Raw genomic sequence first — 26901 nt, 5'->3', positions numbered from 1 at the left:
ACAATACAGTTGGCACTACAACTGCTCGACCATAACCTAGGAGACAGCCCAAAAGAAAGGCAAGCAATAAATATAATGCAAGATTTCATCAATAATTTTTTTATTGTCAAAAATTAGATATCCTGGCCCATTGCAATGGCCCCCCTACCCATAAAATAATTAACATATTGCTGTCTAACTTGACGGGCACTTTGGGGGGCCAAGCCAGTACGGACAGTATCCAGGCCTGGAAGGTTGGCTTCTATTTGTCCGGCCTCAGGCCCAACTGTGCCTATATAATTTGGAGCATGCTTATTTAAAAAGTTGTGCAGAATGCAGCACGATAAAACAATAAAATTAAGTTTGTATTCCGCCAAATTAATGGCTGTTTGAAACAGGCGGAACCGGCTGGCCAGAATTCCAAACGCATTCTCAACCACTCTTCTAGCTCTGGCCAGCCGGTAATTAAAAACCCTCCTCTCCGGGGTGAGTGTTCTTTGGGGGAATGGCCTCATGAGGTGCTTGCTGAGAGCGAAGGCTTCATCGGCAATGAAGACAAAGGGGAGTCCTTCCACGTTATCCTCATCAGGTGGCAATCCCAGGCCACCACTCTGGAGACGCTGGCAGAACTCCGTCTGGGCAAATACTCCTCCATCCGACATCCGGCCATTCTTCCCCACGTCCACATATAAAAAATCATAGTGTGCCGACACCACCGCCATTAAAACAATACTGTGGAACCCCTTATAATTAAAATAATATGACCCCGAATGGGGTGGTGGCACAATGTGGACATGTTTCCCATCTATAGCCCCTCCACAATTGGGAAAGTCCCAACGGCTGGCAAAATGGGATGCCACAGTCTGCCATTCCTGTGGCGTTGAAGGAAACTGGGAAATCAAAAAAGAAAACCAAAATCAATTAATTTGTAAGCTAACATTGCAAGAAAATTAGACAATTAAAAACATTATTCCCCAGCATCAGTATAACATTCAATAATTTAATTGTTCTGGAATAACTAATATGGAAAGGCACACTTATCAGATTGCTCACCCCCTCTGATGGAACATTGATTACATTTTAGGGGGTTGTGAAATCCCTAAAAAAAATTACTTTGAGGACACGCAGGAATTTAGGGACTAAAAAGGCTACAAGACTGCAGTTGTCGCACTCTGCAGGTGCAGTTGCTAACCAGCTTACAGTAAATGAGGTAATGTAAAAAGGCATTCATGTTGCAAGGAGTACACAATCACATGCAAGGGCAATTAATGAAAACACTTTGAGGCTTGCATATGATTTGATGATGGAAATCAGCAGAGCTTCTGCTCATTTACTAAAGCACTGGAACAAATGCACTTGTAGAGTGCACATGCATTTTGCAAAGTGCCACATATATTTGCTTTAGACAAATCAACACCACAGAACATTCCAGCAAATTTTAACGAGGGTGGGGGTGGGGGGGTTGTGAAATCTAGATAATTGCTCATTAGCAGCAAACTATTTGGAGTGAGTTTAGGTGGGGGGGGGGGGGGGTTGTGAAATCTAGATAATTGCTCATTAGCAGCAAACTATTTGGAGTGAGTTTAGGTGGGGGGGGGGGTTGTGAAATCTAGATAATTGCTCATTAGCAGCAAACTATTTGGAGTGAGTTTAGGTGGGGGGGGGGGGTTGTGAAATCTAGATAATTGCTCATTAGCAGCCAACTATTTGGAGTGAGTTTAGGTGGGGGGGGGGGGGTTGTGAAATCTAGATAATTGCTCATTAGCAGCAAACTATTTGGAGTGAGTTTAGGTGGGGGGAGGGGGTTGTGAAATCTAGATAATTGCTCATTAGCAGCAAACTATTTGGAGTGAGTTTAGGTGGGGGGGGGGGGGGTTGTGAAATCTAGATAATTGCTCATTAGCAGCCAACTATTTGGAGTGAGTTTAGGTGGGGGTGGGGGGGTTGTGAAATCTAGATAATTGCTCATTAGCAGCAAACTATTTGGAGTGAGTTTAGGTGGGGGGGGGGGTTGTGAAATCTAGATAATTGCTCATTAGCAGCAAACTATTTGGAGTGAGTTTAGGTGGGGGGGGGGGTTGTGAAATCTAGATAATTGCTCATTAGCAGCCAACTATTTGGAGTGAGTTTAGGTGGGGGTGGGGGGGTTGTGAAATCTAGATAATTGCTCATTAGCAGCCAACTATTTGGAGTGAGTTTAGGTGGGGGTGGGGGGGTTGTGAAATCTAGATAATTGCTCATTAGCAGCCAACTATTTGGAGTGAGTTTAGGTGGGGGTGGGGGGGTTGTGAAATCTAGATAATTGCTCATTAGCAGCAAACTAAATACACTCAAACAAAATACATTCCAAATGAGTAGACTAGGTGGATATGTTCCCATCACTTCATGCTGGGAAGGTTATTGAAGGAAAATATACATGCATGACAAAAAATAACAGGAAAAAAATCCAGCATGTGTGAGGATAAAAAGGGGACATTCACACTATATTGCAATGATGGTAAGTAGTGTTTGAAGCAAGAAATACATTATATTATCAAAGATTACATAAAAGAACATGTGATGCTAATAAAAGAAAAATATCTTACCTTAATATAGTCCTTCTGCAGGACCTGTATGATGGCAGAACAGGTCTCTGGGATAATGATCCCCAGAGCCTGGGGGGAGATGCCTGTCGAGAACTTAAGGTCCTGCAGGCTTCTCCCTGTGGCCAAATACCGCAAGGTAGCGACCAGCCTCTGCTCCGGAGTGATGGCTTGCCTCATGCAGGTATCCTGCCTGCTGATATAGGGGGTCAGCAAAGCCAACAAACGGTCAAAAACGGGGTCCGTCATCCGGAGAAAGTTCCTGAAATCCTCAGGATTATTCTCACGGATCTCACGGAGCAAAGGCATGTGACAGAACTGGTCACGCTGAAGCAACCAATTCTTGGTCCATGAACTCCTCCTCGCCCTGTTCATGGACTGGTCTTGGGCTGAAGAATAAACTACAGCACCAAGCACATACAATGCACGAGCTCTACGACGAGTACGTACAGGTAACATGGCTTCAAAACGGTCGGCTGGTCAGAACGCACTAAACAGAACGCACTGAAGAACAGCAAGGCCTGTGAAGAACGACCTGAAAATCAGGAACGAGCGGCCAATAAAACAAAGATTTCTCAATGCCAACTGACCAAACGCACTGAAAAGCAGATACAAACCTCACAAGCACAGACTGAACAACAGTTAAAACGAACTGAAAAATACGAGTCTCACAAGCGCGAATCGTCTCTCACCAAACTTCTACTAACACGAGATAAACACGAGATTAGCAGAAGGAGCCCAAAGGGTGTCGTACGGGCTATTGAACTTCCGTTTTATAGTCTCGTCGGACTTGGTGTACGTCACCGCGTACTAGGCTGTCGTACTTTTGTGTGGTCGTGTGTGCGCAAGTCCGTTCGTAACAAAGTCTGCCGCAAGTCCGCCGAAGGTACGTCGGAAGTCTGTCGGACAGGCTGTCGGACTTTTGTAGACGAAAAGTCCGACCGTGTGTACGCGGCATTATGCTAACTATAAATGTTATCTATGTCCATATCGGACATAGGGCTCCAACCATAAGTAGGAAGGCCAGTATGGTGGCCTGAATTTATGGGAGGAGCCCGGGGGGTATTTAACCAGCCCGCTCACCTGTGGTGCTTGTCAGTTTCCTGTGCGCGATACCCACCCTCCCTTCCCCATTTCACAGCATTTCTCAACTATTCATTTCTCTTTACAGAATAATCATTTCCTAAACCAGGGTATGCCCCCTTATTTTGGCATACCGGCCATTAGACCAAGGCACACTTTCAGGTCCATTTCATATGGTAAGTCCACACTTCCAGGTCTATTTCTGATGGTAAGTCTTATGTTAACTATAAATGTTATCTCCATATCGGACATAGGGCTCCAACCATAAATATATATATATATATATATATATATATATATATATATATATATATATATATACAGTGAGGGAAAAAAGTATTTGCTCCCCTGCTGATTTTTGTACATTTGCCCACTGACAAAGAAATGATCAGTCTATAATTTTAATGGTGGGTTTATTTTAACAGTGAGAGACAGAATAACAACAAAAATATCCAGAAAAATGCATTTCAAAAACATTATAATGAGTGAAATAAGTATTTGATCCCATCTCAAGCAGCAAAATTTCTGGCTCCCAGGTGTCTTCTATACAGGTAATGAGCTGTGATTAGGAGCATTCTCTTAAAGGGAGTGCTCCTAATCTCAGCTTGTTACCTGTATAAAAGGCACCTGTCCACAGAAGCAATCAATCAATCAGATTCCAATCTCTTCATCAAGGCCAAGACCAAAAAGCTGTCCAAGGATGTCAGGGACAAAATTGTAGACCTACACAAGGCTGGAATGGGCTACAAGACCATCGCCAAGCAGCTTGGTGAAAGGGTGACAACAGTTGTTGCGATTATTGGCAAATGGAAGAAACACAAAATAACTGTCAATCTCCCTTGGCCTGGGGCTCCATGCAATATCTCACTTCATGGAGTTTCAATGATCATGAGAATGATGAGGAATATCAGCCCAGAACTACACGGAAGAATCTTGTCAATGACCTCAAGGCAGCTGGGACCATAGTCACCAAGAAAACAATTGGTAACACACTACGCTGTGAAGGACTGAAATCCTGCAGCGCCCGCAAGGTCCACTTGCTCAAGAAAGCAGATGTACAGGCCCGTCTGAAGTTTGCTAATGAACATCTGAATGATTCAGAGGAGAACTGGGTGAAAGTGTTGTGGTCAGATGAGACCAAAATCAAGCTCTTTGGCATAAACTCAACTTGCCGTGTTTGGAGGAGGAGGAATGTTGCCTATGACCCCAAGAACACCACCCCCACGTCAAACATGGAGGTGAAAACATTATGTTTTACCGCATCAAATGGACGATGGACAGGGCCATGCACCGTCAAACCTTGGGTGAGAACCTCCTTCCTTTAGCCAGGGCATTAAAAATGGGTCATGTATGTGTATTCCAGCATGACAATGACCCAAAACACATGGCCAAGGCAATAAAGGAGTGGCTCAAGAAGAAGCACATTAACCTCCCTGACGGTTTTCCCGAGTGTGGGTTAAATTTCAGCACCATTAGCAGTAACCCCGAGCCACACTCGGGATTACATTGCAGGATCCTGGTGCGGTGTTACTTACCTTTTTCCTAGGATCCTGCAATGTCCCACCGCGCTGTCTGTGGGCTCATCCTCTGCCCGAAGCCTCTCTGTGCCGGGCTTTGTTCCCTGCGAGCATCGCGACGCACGAGGGCGGAGCCTGGCGGCAAATTAAAAAAAAGTAAAAATCATAACACATAAAGTACTGTAATTTTACAGATTACAGTACTGTATGAAATTATTTCACATTTCTTTTGTCCCCAGTGCTTTGTCCAATGCCCTGCATGCATTTTTATATTATATATACTGTTCTTTCTGCCTGGAAACTGGAGATTGTCCATAGCAACCAAAAAGTGTCCCTTTATGTCAAAAGTGGCTTTAGACCAGCTAGAAAACAGTGATAGTAAATTAGAACACTTGCAGAATTGAGCGATAGTGAATTGTGGGGAAATTTATTTTATTATTATTATATTATGATTTTTTTAAATTATTTATATTTATTTATTATATTATAATTTATGTTTTTGTGTTTCAAACTTCATCATACCCAGGATATCTACTAGACTCTTGGTGGACAGATTTAAGTGTGTTATTGTTAAGAATTACAGGCCTACAATATAAATGCCAAATTTCCATGCAAAATAATTGTACCGCTTTCAGCACCTAAAATCCGAAATAATCATACTGCCAGGGAGGTTAAGGTCCTGGAGTGGCCTAGCCAGTTTCCAGACCTTATTCTCACGAAAATATGTGGAGGGAGCTGAAGGTTTGAGTTACCAAACGTCAGCCTCGAAACCTTAATGATTTGGAGAGGATCTGCAAAGAGGAGTGGGACAAAATCCCTCCTGAGTGGAAACCTGGTGGACAACTACAAGGAACCTCTGACCTTTGTGATTGCCAACAAGGGTTTTGCCACCAACTACTAAGTCATGTTTTGTGAAGGGGTCAAATACTTACAGTAAATCACTCATTAAAATGCAAATCAATTTATTGCTTTTTTGAAATGCATCTTTCTGGATTTTTTTGTTGTTATTCTGTCTCTCACTGTTAAAAAAACCTAACATTAAAATTGTAGACTGATCATTTCTTTGTCAGTGGGCAAATGTAAAAAACCAGCAGGGGATCGAATACTTTTTCTCCTCCATGTATATATAAAAAATATTGACTTGGGAACGTCTCTGTAAGAGGTATTATAGTAATTTTAGCTCCTTGAACAGTGAATATTTTATTTGAATATTTGCTACATGCGTGAGCAGCTAATATAATTGTCCAATAGCCAGAGGCTTTTACGTCTTGTAAATGGAGCTCACGTGATCAATATTAGAGAAACTATACCATTCAATTGATATTCAAAAGAGCTGTTTTTATTCTCCACATATACTGTTACAATTTGCAGTGAATGTGCACGCACACCCAGTCCTTACACTGAGCTGTACGTACTGGCTGAAGCTAAGTTAGTGTTATTAAGGATAAAGAAAAAATAAGCAGTCCCTGCTGAGGAAATTTATAGAACTAATTTATAGGCTATACTTCAACTTGGAGGTTGTGCTAGGCAAATATTACACTAATAATAACCATATGTATGAGTATATTATATATTAAATTAACTCTATTAAAGTAGAGAAGTATATCCAGGAAAAACTTTGCTTTATGCTGTATGCAAAGATATTTGACAGTGAGTCAACTATGGCTGTTGACACAAAAAGGTATTTTTTACCAGTAATTTGCAAGTGCTACCTTTAGAAACTGAAATGGTATTAACAATGTTAAAATATCACTGAACAGAGAAGAAAAGAGTCCTAATGAAAAGGTTATATTAAAAAAAAAAAAAAAAAAAAAAAAAACAAAGCCCAAGGCTCAGTCTTTCTGCATCTAAATTATTTATTGTGGGTCAATTTACAAAAAATTTAGCTACCATTAATATAGTAAGATGTAATGAAAGTTTTCTAAACCCAAATACAGTAAAACCTTGGACTGCGAGAAACATGTTGTAATCGAAAGCACTCGTATATCAAAGCAGATTTTCCCATAAGAAATAATGGAAACTCAGATGATTTGTTCCACAACCATTAATTCATAAGTCCTTCAGTCTATAGTCCATATAAAAAGATTATAGCAATGTGACTTCAAGGCAACTTCAGGGAATGCCTGGGTAATATTACTGTAATGTTGGATCCAAATCACATCAATTAAGATGAGGATCCGACTTTCACACTCGTGCGACTTCAAAGTCACGCGATTTTACCGTGATTTTGCGGGCACGGTTTTACTGCGAATTTGCACGATTTTGCAGCGATTTGGGATCAGTACTACTTTGTATGACTTTGCCACAACTTTGGCATTAACAAATGAAAACATACATGGTGTGAGGCTTGTGCTTACAGCTTGTGCTTACAAAGTCGTACTGAAATCGTGTCGTGCATGCTACTTGAGGGTTTAACATTGAGGTCTATGGAGTACAACTCGCATGGAAGTTGGACCAAAGTAGTGCAAGGACTACTTTGAAGTCGGCACAACTTAAAGTCGTGCCAATATGAATCGTAGTCATTGAAAATCATGGAAAATGACTTGTCATACGATTTTGCAGTACAAAATCGTGGAAAAAGAGTGTGAAAGGGGACTTAGGGCTCATGCACAATGCAGCTCAAAAAAAAAAAGCTTATTTTACAGGCATTTGAGCTTGAAGAAGCTTGTGCTTTTTTGTGCTCTTGTGCACATTTTTATTGAGCTTCTTTGAGCTTTTTTGAGCATAAGCATTTTGTTCTCACAAACCCTCCTTAAAGAGGGAGTCCACCTTAAAAAAATTATTAAAAGCCAGCAGCTACAAATACTGCAGCTGCTGACTTTTAATAAATGGACACTTACCTGTCCAAGGTGCCCGCCATGTCGGCAGCAGATGACGAGCAACCGCTCGGTTCTCGGCTGCCCCCGCCGCCATCCTCGGTCATGGAATCAGGAAGTGAAGCGTTGCGGCTCCACTGCCCGGTTCCCTACTGCGCATGTGCAAGTCACGCTGCGCGTCTTCACTGGTCCCTGTTGTGTTGTGGGAACAGTGTGTTTCCCAGAACACAACAGGGCGGGCAGGCATCTGCGGCTATCTATTCCCGGAAGTGGGTGCAAATACCTGTATTATACAGGTATCTGCACCCCCTCCCCCCTGAAAGGTGCCAATTGTGGCACCGGAGGGGGGGAGGAATCCGATGAGCGGAAGTTCCACTTTAGGGTGGAGCTCCGCTTTAAAGTCTATAGGCACAAGCCGGATAGAGGTCGCATTGAAGTAGTACAGAAAGGGACTTCAGTAGTGCTAATTAAGACTGCTCTCATTGGCCAAAATGGGATTTCAAACGTGGAGTCTCACAAGTTGGATCCCAAGCTACTTGCAAGACCTTGCTCGTTTATCAAATTAATATTTATGAAAAACATTTGCTTGTCTTGTAAAACACTCGCAGACCAAGTTACTCGCAATCCAAGGTTTTACTGTACAAATAATGCAATGTATTGCAGCTTACCAGTTCTTAAAAGAAGTGCTGAATTCACAGTTGCATGCTACGGCAACACCCAGTATAACACACATTTGACTGCAATGCACTGCAATTCAGGATCTGTGGTATGTGAATGCAACCCAAAACACCTTACTAATGTACTTCAATGCACAAGTGTTTTAGTGAATAGCAAAGCACATATGTGAATCACCATCTGTCATATGTATGGCATATTAAAAAAAAGTTTGCAAATAGGTTTTTGTGAACGCTTAGGTCTGCTCCATTCTCGTTCAACATTAATGGTCTGCCTTAAAGTGAAATTCCAGGTTAGAACTCACTAAGCTTAAAATGACTCCCACACGCCTTTTAACAACTATAATAACTACCCTGTAGAAAAAAGATACATATACTTACCTATTCGCAGGGCGCTCCAGTTTGGACATGTGTTTGACTTCCAGTGGCCAGCGGACAATGCCTGCCCCATAAGCTGCTGGGGAGATCACATGACCAGACTGGAGCGCTCTGAGAATAATTACAGTATATGCATCTTTCTTTTACAAGGTAGTATAGTTGTTAAAAGGGGGGGGGGGAGCAGTATTAACCATATTTAGTTCTAGCCTGGGATTCTACTTTAATGTAATGATCCTTCCCATAAATGTGTGTGAAACTGCCCGTAATTGCCTAGCGCACACTAAAGCCTCTTGCACACTGCAGCTTGAAAATGCTCAGTACAGCTAATTTTTTTACTGAGCTAAAATACAGCCCAATAATTGTTATGTGCCTATGCACACAGGCTTGTAGACAAGCGCCCTGTATTCTTCAGTAAAAAAATAAATAAAAAAAAAAAATCTGCATTTTTGGTCAGTAATTTACGCAAATACACACAGATTTGTCCATTGACATTGTCAATCCGGGAACAAGCTTCTGCGCATGCACGAAACACATATGCACAAAAAATACATTAAAAAAAGTCTGAAAAAGTAGATGCTCAAACAGGAATATTGTGTGCAAAAGGCCAAAATGGCTGTTTTTTGAACATTTCATATACAGTATCTCACAAAAGTGAGTACTTCCCTCACATTTTTGTAAATATTTTATTAAATTTTTTCATGTGACAGCACTGAAGAAATGACACTTTGCTACAATACAAAGTAGTGAGTGTACAGCTTGTATAACAGTGTAAATTAGCTGTCCCCACAAAATAACTCAATACAGCCATTAATGTATAAACCACTGGCAACAAAAGTGAGTACACTCCATAGCGAAAATTTCCAAATTGGGCCCAAAGTGTCAATATTTTGTGTGGCCACCATTATTTTCCAGCACTGCCTTAACCCTCTTGGGAATGGAGTTCACCAGAGCTTCACAGGTTGTCACTGGAGTCCTCTTTTACTCCTCCATGATGACATCATGGAGTTGGTGGATGTTAGAGACCTTGCGCTCCTCCACCTTCCATTTGAGGATGCCCTAGAGATGCTCAATAGCGTTTAGGTCTGGAGACATGCTTGACCAGTCCATCACCTTTACCCCCAGCTTCTTTACCAAGGAAGTGGTCGTCTTGGAGGTGTGTTTGGGGTCGTTATCATGTTGGAATACTGCCCTGCGGCCCAGTCTCCGAAGGCAGTGGATCATGCTCCGCTTCAGTATGTTACAGTACATGTTGGCATTGATGGTTCCCTCAATGAACTGTAGCTCCCAAGTGCCAGCAGCACTCATGCAGCCCCAGACATGACACTCCCACCACCATGCTTGACTGTAGGCAAGACACACTTGTCTTTGTACTCCTCACCTGGTTGCCCTCACACACGCTTGACACCATCTAAACTGAATAAGTTTATCTTGGTCTCATCAGACCACAGGACATGGTTCCAGTAATCCATGTCCTTAGTCTGCTTGTCTTCAGCAAACTGTTTGCTGGCTTTCTTGTGCATCATCTTTAGAAGAGACTTCCTTCTGGGACGACAGCCATGCATACTAATTTGATGCAGTGTGTGGCATAAAGTCTGAGCACTGACAGGCTGATCCCCCCAACCCCTTCAACCTCTGCAGCAATGCTGGCAGCACTCATACATCTATTTTCCAAAGACAACCATTGGATATGACGCTGAGCATGTGCACTCAACTTCTTTGGTCGAACATGGTGAGGCCTGTTCTGAGTGGAACCTGTCCTGTTAAACCACTGTATGGTCTTGACCACTGTGCTGCAGCTCAGTTTCAGGGTCTTGGCCATCTTCTTATAGCCTAGGCCATCTTTATGCAAAGCAACAATTCTTTTTTTCAGATCCCCAGAAAGTTCTTTGCCATGATGTGCCATGTTGAACTTCCAGTGACCTGTATGAGAAAGTGAGAGCGATAACACCAAATTTAAAACACCTGCTCCCCATTCACACCTGAGACCTCATAACACAAATGAGTCACATGACACCGGGGAGGGAAAATGGCTAATTGAGCCCAATTTGGAAATTTTCACTTAGGGGTGTACTCACTTTTGTTGCCAGCGGTTTAGACATTAATGGCTGTGTGTTGAGTTATTTTGAGGGGACAGCAAATTTACACTGTTATACTAGCTGTACACTCACTACTTTACATTGTAGCAAAGTGTCACTTCTTCAGTGTTGTCACATGAAAAGATATAATAAAATATTTACAAAAGTGTGAGGGGTGTACTCACTTCTGTGAGATACTTTAAATAACCAGACTTTGTACATTTCAATCTGTATCCAATAACAGTGCACCTTAGCACAGGGAAACGTGTTGCATAAATGTGTGTGAATCTGGCCTTGATAGCCCAGCATACACTAAAAAATAACACACGTCTTTTTTAACCAACAAGACTGCCAGGTTTTTGTACATTTCACATGGATACCCAGACTTTGTACATTCCAATTTGTATACTAATGCTGTACACTAGGACACAGAAAAATGTGTTGGGTAAACTGGAGTAAATTTGGGCATGATAGCTAAGCATATAAATGATTATTACAAGCCTCTGATCACTAACAAAATTGCCAGGGATTTGTACATTTCACATAAATAGCCAGACTTTGTACATTCCAATTTGTATCCTAACCAAACCATTTATTGTTCACTGCATATCTTGCCAAAAATGTCACCTTTCATCTTTGACACTCAACTTCATGGTGTTTCAACTACATACTGTACTGTAGAGTTAAACAACAGAGAATTACAAATATGGCAGAAAATGGTGTGTGAAGCAGAAATGAGAAACTGCAAGATGACCATTTTCAAAGCTGGATTACTGGCAGGCTCTTTGTAAATACCCCCAAAGTGTCCTGTAGTGTAATGAGGGACATAAATCTTCCTTGACCTCAGAAAGATGTCTAACTTAAATGGCTTTCACAGGACTTCTACAGTTACCACATCGACCATATGTGCTAGCCAACAATTAGCAAATTAAAATCCATATGATATAATATTACCTTTGAAAAACATAATACATTTTCTTTGTGTTTAAGTAAAACACATCAAAATACGTATGGAAGTATGTTGAAGTTGTTTGTGTTTCCAAGATATCTTTGATACCTCCACCTATGACCTTATTTGGTGTTGTTCCTACATTGTACATTTAAAAATGTCACTGAATATCCCATCATATGTTTCTACTTATAGAACCAGATCTTAAATCCATCTGTTCCATACAACTCTTTTTAATTTGCAAAACAGGCCTATATAACTCCCTTGGAAACACACGAATACATGCACACACTTCAGACTTTTCAGACTTTAAGATTAGCTCAGAACAAGTAATTTATATTTAAATTAAGTTCATTACCTTGTTCTACATGTCATGCGCTAAACATGAATGATTGTCTAATATACTTTGGCACAGAAAGAAAATTGTACAATGCAATTATACAATCTAAACAGAAGTTCTTTTAATCTGTTGGTGGTAAACAATAAAGCACCTATTTTAATTTTCTTTGAACAGATGTATTTACTTAATACAATGTTTATCAGTTTTAATCCTGTGGGGTTTAAGCAGTCACTGTCAGAAGCTAATAGACATGTAGCCTGATTCCATAAACATTCACAAATAATTAAAGCAGTCTTAACAGGCTGGTAAGTGCTGGTTACAAAGACATGGTCCTACTAGAGTTATTGATTCTTGATTTGTAATGGCAAAGTCCGTTAACCTCTGTTCCACTGCACAACGGCTTAAAGCTGTCAGTTAGCACTTTGCTAGGGAGATCCCTATGCTGTTGAAACCCCCTACTACTGACATGGAGGGGGCTAAAAGTAATAATTAAATTAAAACTTTGCCCTCCCATTAAAAAAATATGTACTGCATCATGCAATTAATAGTGCATCTGCACTTTCAGTTTCCCTCAGTCCTCCAAAAGTCTCACAAATAGGGATGGACCGAACACCCCCCTGGTTTGGTTCGCACCGGAACACCTCGAACAGGTAAAAAGTTCTAGTGAACATGCAAACCCTAATAAAGTCTATGGGACACGAACATGAAAAATCAAAAGTCCTCATTTTAAAGGCTTATATGCAAGTTATTGCCATAAAAAGTGTATGGGGACCTGGTACTGACCTAGGGGACATGTATCAATGCAAAAAAAAGGTTTTCAAACGATTATTTTTAAAGGAGCAGTGATTTTAATAATGCTTAAAGTGAAACAATAAAAATGAAATATTCCCTGGGGGGGAGTCCCCTTGGTCTGCCTGTAAAGTACAACGTATAGAATATGCAATAATGACATTTCTAAAGGAAAAAATGTAATTTAAACTTGCTCGCAGCTGTAATGTATTGCTGGCTCCCGGCATGAAAAAAATTTAAAAAAACGTCCAGGGTTGTTGGGAGGAGGCCCTCCAAAGCACCTTGTAACCATGTTGATGGAGACAAGGGCCTCTTCCCGACAACCCTGGCCGGTGGCTGTCAGGGTCTGCGGGCAGGGGGCTTATCAGAATCTGGAAGCCCTCTTTAACTGCACTGCATTATATACACTACACTGACTGCACTATATACTCTGCGCTGCGTTATATACACTACACTGACTGCACAATATACTCTGCACTGCATTATATACACTACACTGACTGCACTGTATTATATATTTTACACTGACTGCACGCTCAATCCACTAAACAACCTGCCCAATCTCCATTCAAAAACACTATACACAGCCACCTTGTAAGCAACCTTATATAATGCCTCCAAGCTCATCGAACACCTTGTCCATGACCGAATTAGTCGCTACCTCATGGACAACAGCCTTCTCGACCCCCTACAGTCCGGCTTCTGTCCACAACATTCTACTGAAACTGCCCTACTAAAACTCACTAATGACCTACTAACTGCTAAAACCAATGGCCATTACTCCATACTCATACTCTTAGACCTCTCTGCTGCCTTTGACACAGTTGACCACCTGCTCCTCCTCAGCAAACTACACTCCCTTGGCCTCTGTGATGCTGCTTTGTCCTGGTTCTCCTCCTATCTCTTAGCACCTCTCAGCGCACTTTCAGTGTGACTTACAAATCCATCTCCTCTGCTCCTCTTCCTCTCTCTGTTGGGGTACCCCAAGGCTCTATCCTTGGGCCCCTACTATTCTCGCTCTATACCTCTTTCCTGGGCTAGTTGATAACCTCCTATGGCTTCCAATACCACCTCTACGCCGATGACACCCAGATCTATCTCTCCACTCCTCAACTCATCCCCTCGATCTCACGGATCTTAAACTTACTGAATGACATATCGGTATGGATGTCACACAACTTTCTCAAACTCAATCTTTCTAAAACTGAGCTTGTAATAATTCCTCCTTCTCGGTCCCCCCTCCATGACTTTACCAATAAGATCAACAGCACAACCATTGGTCCCTCCACACATGCCAGGGTGCTGGGTGTAATCCTTGACTCTGACCTCTCCTTCAGCCCCCACATCCAACCACTGTCTAAATCCTGCCGCCTTAACCTCCGCAACATCTCCAGAATTCAACCCTTCCTGACTAATGACACCACAAAGCAACTTATTCACTCTTTGATTATTTCCCGCCTTGACTACTGAAACTCTCTCCTTAATGGCCTACCCATACGCAGGCTATCACCCCTTCAGTCAATTATGAATGCTGCTGCTAGACTAATACACCTCACTAATCGATCTGTGACTACTGCCCCTCTCTGCCAATCCCTTCACTGGCTTCCCCTACCCCACCGTATAAAATTCAAAATGCTAACCACAACATACAAGGCCATCCACAACATCACCCCCAGCTACATCACCAACCTCATCTGCAGATATTGCCCAAATCGTGCCCTCCGCTCCTCCCCGGACCTCCTGCTCTCTAGCTCCTTTGTTACCTCCTCTCATGCTCGCCTTCAGGACTTCTCCAGAGCCTCTCCCATCCTCTGGAATTCCCTGCCCTGGTATATCCGATCAGCCCCTAACCTGTCCACCTTTAGGAGATCCCTGAAAACTCACTTATTCAGGGAAGCCTATCCCACACCCACCTAACAACTGTGCCCGAGCCACCCCCATCAAATCATTTCCTGCATCTATTACCTTTTGTACCACCACCCCCTCCCTTTAGAATGTAAGCTCTATGAGCAGGGCCTTCCTGTCCTTTCTGTATTGAACTATACTGTAATTGTGCTGTCCCCCCTCTACATTGTAAAGCGCTGTGTAAACTGCTGGCGATATATAAATCGTGAATAATAATAATAATAATAATAATAATATAGTGTGGGGCATGGACTTAGCCCCTGAGCCATGATTGGCCAAAGGTACCCTGCCTTTGGCCAATCATGGCTCTTACTGTACATCTCGCTGTGATTGGCCAAAGCATACAGGTTAGGTGCATGCTTTGGCCAATCAGCAGTCTTCAATGCACTGCGATCTTGCAGTGCATTATGGGGCGCTGGTCGACATCCTGCTAGCCACCCATATGTTTGTTTGTTCTATGAAAAACGAACAACCGATGTTCGGGTCGAACTTACATTCGACTCGAACATCGGGCCCATCTCTACTCACAAATAACAGTTAAGCCTGCTAGTGATGTCCACCTAATGCAGCTTCCTGCAATGGTTCCTAATTTCACAGCAGAGTTGGCATTCTCATGTAGGCTGTGCCTGCTTTGACTACAGTGGGATGAGAAGATGTTACAGGGGAAGTGGATCAGATTGTCACTGCTGATTCACAAGCTTGTCAATCAACACCTGGCCACACCTAGTCCTGCCCACTGCTTTCGGATTGGCCACACTATCTCAAACCCGAAACCCACCCACTGTGAGTGGAAGAAGTGGTGTGTGATACACAATTGGAGGATTTCGCTCAGTCAGGGAGAGTAAAAGTTTTTTGTTTATTTTGTGATTTTTGCACATCAATAGAAACTGGGGGAGTACAACTGGGGGAATCAATGGTGGAGAAGGATCGGAGTGTTTTGGTAGATCATAAGTTAATAATAGCATGCAATGCCAAGCTGCAGTTTCCAAAGCGAGCAAAGTCCTTTCTTGTATTAAGAGAGGCATGGACTGCAGAGAAAGAGATATAATTTTGCCCCTGTACAAATCATAAATTAGATGTACTCTGGAATACGCAGTTCAGTTTTGGGCTCCCGTTCACAAAAAGGATATCAGGGAACTGGAGAAAGTGCAGAGAAGAGCAACCATACTGATAAGAGGCATGGAGGAGCTCAGCTATGAGGGAAGATTGAAGCAACTGAATGTATTTTCTCTTGAATTGAGGAGATTATGGTCAACATGTAGAAATACATAAGGGGTCCATATAGTGAACTTGGTGTTGAGTTATTCACTTTAAGGTCATCACAGAGGACAAGGGGGCACTCTTTACGTCTGGAGGAAAAGAGATTTAATCTCCAAATACGGAAAGGTTTCTTCACAGTAAGAGCTTTTGAAAATGTGGAATAGACTCCCTCAAGAGCTGGTTCTGACCAGCTCAGTATATTGCTTTAAAAAAGGACTGGATTCTTTCCTAAATGTTCATAATATAACTGGGTACTAACATTTATAGGTAAAGTTGATCCATGGAATATCCGATTGCCTCTCAAGGAATCAGGAAATAATTTTTCCCCTGCTGGAGCAAATTGGATCATGCTTTGCTGTTTTTTTTTTGCCTTCCTCTGGATCAACTGTGGGTATAGGATTGTGTATATTGGATTGTATGATATTTCATTTTTTCTTTTTCCCTTTTATAAGTTGAACTAGAAGGACTTGTTAGGACTGTCATACAGGAGTACTGAATTAGTTTAGTTAAAATATCAACATAAAACACAGAAACATTGAAGAGTGATGGCAGCAAAAAAAAAAACCAAGTGGTCAATTGAGTCTGCCCATTTTTTTTTAATTTATACATTTTTTTGTTAACTTTTTTGATCTTGAGTATAGATCTATGTTTGTCCCAGGCATGTTTGAATCTACTTACCGTTGACTGAATCACTACCTCTGCTGTAAGTTTATTCCAAGCATCACCTACCATTTCAACAAAATAATACTTTCTAAGATTAGTTTTGAACTTTCCTCCTGCTAGTTTGAGGTCATGTCCCCGTGTTTTTGACCTTGGCTTCCTATTGGAAATACTGCCCTCCTGAACCCTATTCACCCCCTTGGTGTATTTAAGGGTTTTAATCATGTCTCCCCTTTCCCTTCTTTCCTCCAGACTGTACATATTAAGTTCCTGAAGTCTCTCCTGATATGTTTTATACAAAAACCTTTCACCATTTTTGTTGCCCGTCTCTGGACTTGTGTTACCTTATCAATATCTTTCTGTAAGTGAGGTCACCAGAACTGGACGCAGTATTCTAGATGAGGGGTAAGAATGTGATTTGCTTTTTGATAATTAATATTGTTATATTAATTTCAGTATTAGCATTTTAAAGGCTAAATCCACCATTTGCAACATTTTACACCAATATTATTTCTTCCCAGCAGCTAGAATAAAAAGCAGTAATCACCCTTGCAGTCTATTAACACTTCCTTCAGCTCTCCAACTTAATGCTCAATACCTAATTAACATATGATGACCCCCTCTGTTCGGGGTTGGGGTAATTTTTGGGTAAGTGGACAGTTGTTCCTATTTAAGTATTTTCATACTTCGTTACATGTCATTTTGAGCACTGAAAGGGTCTGTCAAGTGCTGTCAGCACACAGTAAACCCAATATACAGTTACCCACCCATCAGCAGCATAGATTAGGTTGCTATCTTTTTGAGGGTGCACTGCCTGTTTTATAGCTCAGTGCTTCAAAAGCCATTTCTTTTAACTTGTGTCAAAATGCCAACACCTGCATAAGAGACAGAGAAATCTGACATTGGAAATTGAAAATTTTCTGCACAGCCTATTATTGTCTATTTTTTCCAGGCAGAAGGTGGCACCAAAGTGACATCAGTTTTTTCTATGGGATTACAGGACAGAAATGCAGCTGTTTGTTTAAAAATGTTGCACTCCCACTATAATATGACTTTCTGTTTAAAGCCAAAGCTAATCAAATTTTCAGTCATATTACTTACCTGTATTGAAGTATGTCCAATGTTGTGCAGGCAGCTGAATCTTGGAGAAATCTTCACTGCAGGGATTCCCCCATCCTTTTCCTTTTCTAAACTTCTGGCACAGTGGGAGTTAACAGTTTTAGTTCTCTGGTATGAGCTGAAGATGATTCAATGGGGACCTACCCTCTCATCCAGGAAGAAAAGTTTCATTGATTACAACTGCTTGTAACCAGATTTCTAAAAAGCCACTAGATTGCTAACCCCCCCCCCCCCCCCCCCCCGAAAAAAAAAAAATCAGAGATCCTGTTACTGTTTTCTGTTAATCCATGCAAGAAGAATTCCTAATGGATGACAGGGGTGGGAGGGGTGGGTCCCCATCTGATCATCTGTAGTAGAGCTCAGCTTAGAGACCCAAAGTTGTTAACCCTTGCAGTGCCAGAAATTCAAAGAAGGAAGGGAACGGGGGACATCCTCGTAGCGAAGATTTCTACAGGAGCCAGCTGCCTGCACAATGAAAAAAAATCTTAGCTAAACATAATTTCTAAATATTTTCTAATAATGTCCTGAAACGTTTACAAGTTTTGTGAAAAACACAATCCAAGCTATACAGCATAACCTTGTGTTGCATAGTAAAATGCTCATTTTAGGCTTTAAATTTACTTAAAACCCCAAAACATTATATACTTTATGAATGCTGAAATCCTGCAGAATACAAAGTTACTAGCTGCAAAGTTTTATGTCACGATAGTTGCATAACTGCTTTTTAAGCTTATATTTCACTAAAAAATACATCATATTTTATGTTAGTGTCTTAAAATATTACATTTTAGAGCACACAAACACAACATACTGTACATTAGACCTCTGTTGTATCTCTTGCACTGCTTCCAAACTGAGTACAGACAGCACCTGTCTACATTCCTGGTCCTAGGTGGCCAGAATCTGACAGTCATAAACCCAAAGGAGCTCAGAGCAGTGCACTTCTGAGTTCACAAAAAGTGGAAAATCACATGAACAACATGCTAACTCCTGAGTCTGCTTACAAATTGTTACTTAGTACTGAGTGAACCCCAAGCATAGCAGTAAACCCCATTGAAGTCCATGGGAGCTGAATCTTGTAATTTTTTTGTCTGGCCTTTTCAAGATCAATTTGGGAAATTCCCCTCAACCACCATACTGTGGGCTCTGTATAGACTGTAGGGGGCACAAAAGCAAACAAAAAAGAAAACATGTGTAGTTTGCCCCAAACTTCATACCAGACTCACATCCCAGTTTGCGGCTTGGCTGGCCTTCAAAGAGGGGGTAGCGAGTGTGCACCCCCTTCCTCCTGAACAGGGCTCATGCCCCCCTGCCAAAGCACCCTGTCCATGTTGATGAGGCAAGGGCCTCTTCTCCACATCCCTTTGCTGGTGCATGTGGGAATCTGAGGGAGTGTTACCACCACTAAATGATTGACTTCCAACTACAGCAGCTGTCAGTTTGCCATGCAGGTGAACTTAGTTCGCCTGTTCAAACACTGCAAACATGTTAATTTTAGGTACAATTCTACACATCTGCAAACTTGAATCTTATTCCTATTTAGTACGTACATAAGAAATTCCCTCCTAACCCAAAACTTCTTTTCAAGGCATCACATTACACATTTGTTGGCCCCACTCACAAATACTCCCTTCTGGTCCAGGGGCTATAAATAGGCTCTTCCATAAACTTTTCAACGTAGTTTTGCAGAAAAACCTATAGATGGCACTCTTGCATCCACCAAATGATAACCTGACGCTATATAAACAAAAATTGTTGTTTCATATCTTTATTGCTGTCAAACAGTATAAGCTTGGAAAAAAGCAGTCCCATGTAGGGATCTGCTGCCCTCTACTGTCAGAATTTGTAAATGCCTATAAAAATATTATGTATGCATTTCCTGCCCGTGGTGGTTGGCTTTGAAACCCCAGAAGGTAGAAGTGAAAATGGAAAGAAAGTCTCAGCTACATGTCCTGTCTATGCTGCTAAATCCTGGATTAGAAAAGACTATTATAAACTGCTGGGAGGGACCAAGGCACAAAGTAGATGTGACTCTGAGTTCCAGTGCTACACCACAGTTCCTGCCCCTGAGAAGTTTTATTCCAGCCTGGTCGGACAACAGTTGGAAAATACCCCTGTGACCACTGATCATGTCTTCAGGCCCCTGACACAAAGACAGATGCCACATCATCCTCAGGGGCCTGAGCAACTAGGCTTTGCTGCAACATTCATCTGGAGGTATCTCTATTAATTCATATATATATATATATACTTGGGCATATGTGCACAATTCCACCAGGACTCCTGTCGGGCTCTTTGCTGACAATACCTGTTTGTATATTGGATATGTATTTTTTAGTATGTGCTGTTATTGATGTTTTCTTATATAAAGCTTGTATTACATTTATACTGGTTTGTGCATCTACACTATATTGTCAAAAGTATTGTGACACCTGCCTTCACACGCATATGAGCTTTAATGGCGTCCCAGTCTTAGTCCGTAGGGCTCAATATTGAGTTGACTCACCCTTTGCAGCTATAACAGCTTCAACTCTTCTGGGAAGGCCGTCTCCAAGGTTTAGGAGTGTGTCTATGGGAATGTTTGACTATTCTTCCAGAAGTGCATTTGTGAGGTCAGGCACTGATGTTGGATGAGAAGGCCTGGCTCACAGTCTCTGCTCTAATACAACCCAAAGGTGTTCTATCGGGTTGAGGTCAGGATTCTGTGCAGGACAGTCAAGTTCCTCCACCCCAAACTTGCTCATTCATGTCAATGTTAAACCCTACGGACTAAGACTGTGCGGAAAAAGGCAGGTGTCACAATACTTTTGACAATATAGTGTATATGCTTATAGTTATTGTCATATGCTGGTTGTTTTAGTTATTCTGGTGCCAATTACTTTGTTTATTACTGATTAATTTCCCAGGAAGGGAATCCCCATCTGTTATTAAAGCCATTCTTCCACTTAGCAAAGATCCTGCTTCTCTTATTTACCTATGAGTATAGGGCAGTATCCTGTTTGGTGAGGGCCATTTCGTATAACACCCCCCTAAAAAAGAGGGCAACACATGCATAATAATTATTTAAAGGTTAACCAGCATTCTCAGAGAAAACTACGCAAAGCTTGTTGTTAGATAACATTTGCACACCACAACTGGAAACTGGAATGTTAACTAACATATGAAACGCAATACTCACTCCCATCTTTTCTCCATTCCCTCAAACACAGTCTGCTGGCCCTACATTTTTCTCCCTGCCTCAACAACCTTCTTCCTGACATGAAATATTGTACATATACTGATACAAATCCATTCAATACCCAACTGAGAACAGATATTAAAGTGGAAGTTCACCCAAAAACTAAAATCACTATACATACCTTTTCTGAAGTACAATCTCTATTGGTGGAAGCTCTGTGCAAGAGAGAACCGATAACATCAGGGAAATGCCTAGCAAGTGATGTCACCCACAGAGTATCTATGGGGCTTCCACTGTCGGCTGCCTCCTCTGCATCCATCTCCACAGAGAAGCAGCCGCTGACAGCTCAGCGTGAAACCAGACCCAAGCGGCTTCAGAAAAGGTATGCATAGCGATTTCTTCTTTACAGGGCTAGATAGATTAGTCCTAGATTGTGGATGCAAGTAGATTTAGAGATTTTAGTTTTAGGGTGAACATCTACTTTAAAGCGGTGTTCCGCCCTCCCCCCCCCCTTTCAAAAATTAAAAGTTAGCAGCTACACATACTGTAGCTGCTGACTTTTAATGTTAGGACACTTACCTGTCCGGGGAATCCATCGATGTCGGGACCCCTGCCGCTGCCATTGCCAGTAAGGGAACCCGGCAGTGAAGCTCTCTTACAGGCCCAGCAGCAGTGGAAGGAGGAGGGAGCTGAACTTCTGACGTACCTTGTTGCAGCGAGGTTTGATGGAAGCGGGGACAGGGTACCTGTCAAAAACAGGTACCCGCTCCTCCTTCCCCCCCAAAATGTGGCAAATGTGGCACCGGAGGGGGGGAGGAATCAGATAAGTGGAAGTTCCACTTTTGGGTGGAACGCCGCTTTAAGGATGAGGAAATGGCATAATTTAATGTTCAATTTCTTGAAGGTTACCTTTTATAAAAACAATACAAATTTTAAACAGTAAAGCATTGGCTTTAATTTTTAGCAGCATATGGCCTCCACAACTGAGCACCACAGTGCATTAAAACATTCATTCAGGTTGTCCACTTGCATTTGATCAAATGGTGTACAAACTCTTATTCTTATTGTATTACTACATATGTTACTAATGTACTAATTTTCTTGTACCTTGTTGTAATACTCAATAAAAATATTCAAAAAGGAAAAAGCAAAAGGTGTACAAGCTGTTTGTATGCATCCACCCCACTGAAATCAACTACATGACTCTAATACCAACTAATCAGCTGTAAGTAAATGTTAAAAGCATATAAGTGATACTTACAACGTCCCATGAGATCCAGCACTGCAAAGGCACTTTCCAGTCTCAAAATGACACTCTCCATTAAAGCAGTCAGTGCAAACAAAAGCACAGTTTTCACCGTATGTTCCATTGCGACATTTTGTTTCACACCTAAAAAAGGCACTCTATGTTAATGACACAACTTTCTCAGCATGTGAATTAACATACTTGTATTCAGGGGTCCACGACACATTAGACTTGTTGGGTTGCTAAATAATACTATTATATGTGCTTTGTTCTCCAGTGGTTGGTAGCGCTTCAGCCCTAAATTTCCACCCCACAAAATGGATAACTTATGGAGGTTGTAGAGGAACTCCAGCTAATGCATCTCAGTGCTTGGAACTTGGAACTACATAAGCAGCAGTTTTGTACTTGAACTGTGACTTTTTACCCATCCTACACAATGTAAATGCTTGCACAAAAATACAATGGAAAGAAAGTTAGTGCTATGCATCAGGATAGTTACATTACTGTAGCGCACTGGTATAACTAAACTTTAAAATGAACCTGTCACAGACCTGGACAAAATGCACCACCACAGGTTACCTTCAACTAATACCAGGTTCACAAAAGTTCTGCTACATAATCATGTGTTTTTCAGTGCGATTTTATAGCATGTGTATGTTAGACATGTGCAATCAGTTTCGTAACGAATCGACAAGTGGCTGGATTTTGCAATAAAAAAAAAAATTAAAAATAACGAATTTCAACTAATACAAAAGAAATTAAAGCAAAAATAACGAATTAATTTGACAACATTCGTTAAAGGTCTAATGAAACAAAAGGTAAACTTGGAGTAAATCTTACAGTCCAATCAGCTCATTCATTTTGTGCTGGAGCTTGGATTACTGGCAAAGTGCATTCCTGAGAACTGAATGAGAAGGGTGTTGTATTGTATTTGAGCAGAGGAGAAGAGATATTGTCATTGTGTGTGTTGATGGATTCAATAAATAAATGACTTTGCGAACTACGAATCGCTAACTAGTGTATATATATATATATATATATATATATATATATATATATATATATATATACATAAATATTGAATTATCCAGAAACAAATCGATACGTTATAACGAATATCGATACTCTACAGAAATAACGAATTATCCAAAAACAAATTTACGTAACATAACAAATATAACAGAACGAAATTATGTATTTTACGAATGAAAACGAAACTAAACTAAACAAAATTTTCCATTGTGCACAAGTCTAGTGTTTGTGTATTTTTACACATTTTTGATATGTTTTCATGCTTCATGCATTTTTTTGGAGGAGGAGGAGACTGGTTAAAAAAGCTCAAAACCCTGTTGTAAACATGCATGTGCATTTTTCAGAAGCTATTAACCACTTGCCAACCACCGGCCCTCATTATTGGGCATTTAAAAGGGCTGTTATGGCAGCAGATAGCTGCCATAACCCCAGTATCCTCTACAACAGCGGGCGGGCGGCTTTCAGATAAAGTGATCTCAACTGCAGATTCGCCACTAGATCACTTTTATTGTGGGTGGGAGAGGGCTCCCCCCCCCGCCGCACTTCGGTCATCTCCGCCGCTTACTGGAGCTGTTGGTAGCATCGGAGCACCTCGGGTCCTCTTCCCTCACAGGCTGGAAAGATGGAAAGATGGAACCCCGCGTGGCTCCACACTATTGGATGGCAGAAGCAGCGTCAAACGTCACTTCCGCCCAATGGTCTTAAAGGGGAATTTTTTTTTTATTTGTAAAAAAAAAATTACATTTATTTTTTTTTCCTTTTTATTGCATTTTAGTGTAAATGTGAGATCTGAGGTCTTTTTGACCCCAGAACTCACATTTAAGGGGTCCTGTCATGGTTTTTTTATTACAAGGGATGTTTACGAACACACACAGTGTTCAAACCACACATGTCACCGCAATCGTTAGAGTGAGAGCAATAATTCTAGCACTGGACCTCCTTTGTAACTCAAAACTGGTAACCTGTAGAAATTTTTAAACGTCACCTATGGAGATTTTTAAGGGTCAAAGCTTGTTGCCATTCCACGAGCGGGCGCAATTTTGAAGTGTGACATGTTGGGTATCAAATTACTTGGCGCAACATTATCTTTCACAATATAAAAAAAAGTTGTCTTATTTTTTAATACAAAATGTATATTTTTTCAAAAAAATTGCGCTTGTGAGACCTCTGCACAAATACGATGTGACATAAAGTACTGCAACGGCCGCCATTTTATTCTATAGGGTGTCTGAAAAATTATATATAATGTTTGGGGGTTCTAAGTAATTTTCCCAAAAAAAAATTATTTTAACTTGTAAACACCAAATCTCAAAACGAGGCTTGGTCCTTAAGTGGTTAAGTGGTTAAAGGCTATTGGGCCAAAAATGCATTATGTTGCATCAATACAAGCACCTACACCTTTTTCAAAATTTGTACTGCACCATGTTCCATAAATCGAATATTTTCCAGTAAAAAGTAGTAATTATTCCAACCCCCTCCACCTCTTAAATTTCCCTCTTACTAAATGAGGCAGCTCATTACATTAAAGATGACTGCACTTAATAGATAATAACTCTAATTGCCTCTCTTTCCCTCCCCATGAAATGAATAACCCTTACTACAGTACTCAGATCAGTCAGTCAGTCATCGTCCCCAAGGACCATGGTCTATGCCAAATGGCACTCCTGCCTTCCACCCGGTGCGCTGTGTGGTACTGCACATGTTTGGTCTTCTTTACTAGGCCCTAATGGAGAAATCATCATCCTTGTACAGTCGTGGCCAAAAGTTTTGAGAATGACACAAATATTAATTTTCACAAAGTCTGCTGCCTCAGTTTTTATGATGGCAATTTGCATATACTCCAGATTGTTATGAAGAGTGATCAGATGAATTGCATTTAATTGCAAAGTCCCTCTTTGCCATAAAGGCTTCAGGGTGCCCAAGAAAGTCCAGCAAGCGTCAGGACGACCTCCTACAGCTGATTTAGCTGTGGGATCGGGACACCACCAGTACAGAGCTTGCTAAGGAATGGAAGCAGGCAGGTGTGAGTGCATCTGCATGCACAGGGAGGCAAAGACTTTTGGAGGATGGCCTGGTGTCAAGAAGGGCAGCAAAGAAGCCATGTCTCTCCAGGAAAAATATCAGGGACAGACTGATATTGTGCAAAAGGTACAGGGATTGGACTGCTGAGGACTGGGGTAAAGTCATTTTTTCTGATGAATCCCCTTTCCGATTGTTGGGGGCATCCGTAAAAAAATCTTGTCTGGAGAACAAAAGTTGAGTGCTACCATCAGTCCTGTGTCATGTCAACAGTAAAGCATCCTGAGCCTATTCATGTGTGGGGTTGCCTCTTAGCCAAGGGAGTGGGCTCACTCACAATTTTGCCTAAGAACAGCGCCATGAATAAAGAATGAATAAAACATCCCCCAAGAACAACTTCTTTCAACCATTCAAGAACAGTTTGGTGATGAACAATGCCTTTTCCAGCATGATGGAGCACCTTGCCATAAGGCAAAAGTGATAACTAAGTGGCTTGGGGAACAAAAATTTTTATATTTTGTTCCCCAAGCCAGGAAACTCTCCAGAATTTAATACCATTGAGAAGTTGTGGTCAATCCTCAAGATACGAGTGAACAAAAAAACCCCACAAATTCTGACAAACTCCAGTCATAGATTATGCAAGAATGGGCTGCCATCAGTCAGGATGTGACCCTGAAGTGGATTGACAGCATGATGGGGCGAATTGCAGAGGTCTTGAAAAAGAAGGGTCAACACAGCAAATATTGACTCTTTGCATAAACTTAATGTAATTATCAATAAAAGCCTTTGACACTTATGAAATGCTTGTAATTATACTTCAGTGTACCACAATAACATCTGACAAAAAGATCTAAAAACACTAAGGCAGCAGACTTTGTAAAAATTAATATTTGTGTCATTTTCAAAACTTTTGGCCACGGCTGTAGGTTGTTAAGTAGACAGTTGAGATCTGGATATAACATCAGCCTCATCATCTGTGATGGTCATTTTGATCTTTGTGTTTAAATATAGGTAACTTTTGCTTTTTACCTAACTGTTCAGATTTGTGACAGGTTAAAAATCAAAAGCCAAAATGTTTTATTTTTTTAGTTTTGGATATAGTAAGTAAGGCTTAAAGCCTCTTTCAGGTTTATCTTTGCCATCTGTGTATAATTGGGGGGGGGGGGATTTTCCTTTACTACTTGTCCTGTAGACACAACAGAACGTGCGAGGAAAACTCTCTAAAGTGCGGAAAATCCTCTCATACAGTTGATACGGTCCCAGTTTTGGCAACAGTGGGCCCTATGTAAAGTAGAAGAGG

At 41.2% G+C, this 26901-nt stretch overlaps 1 protein-coding gene across 1 annotated transcript in view; it reads right to left on the bottom strand.

Moving 5' to 3' along the window:
• The window catches only part of SCARF2 (scavenger receptor class F member 2), a 334216-nt gene that overhangs the window by 126466 nt on the left and 180849 nt on the right, over window positions 1–26901 (bottom strand). The window contains exon 6 of the mRNA XM_073629334.1: window positions 22566–22694. Within this exon, the coding sequence (XP_073485435.1) occupies window positions 22566–22694 (129 nt within the window). The remainder of the gene's footprint in view (window positions 1–22565; window positions 22695–26901) is intronic.

The sequence above is a fragment of the Aquarana catesbeiana genome, linkage group LG01, assembly GCF_042186555.1.
Source record: "Aquarana catesbeiana isolate 2022-GZ linkage group LG01, ASM4218655v1, whole genome shotgun sequence".
Taxonomy (NCBI): domain Eukaryota; kingdom Metazoa; phylum Chordata; class Amphibia; order Anura; family Ranidae; genus Aquarana; species Aquarana catesbeiana.
This window is presented reverse-complemented; position numbering and strand designations above follow the sequence as displayed.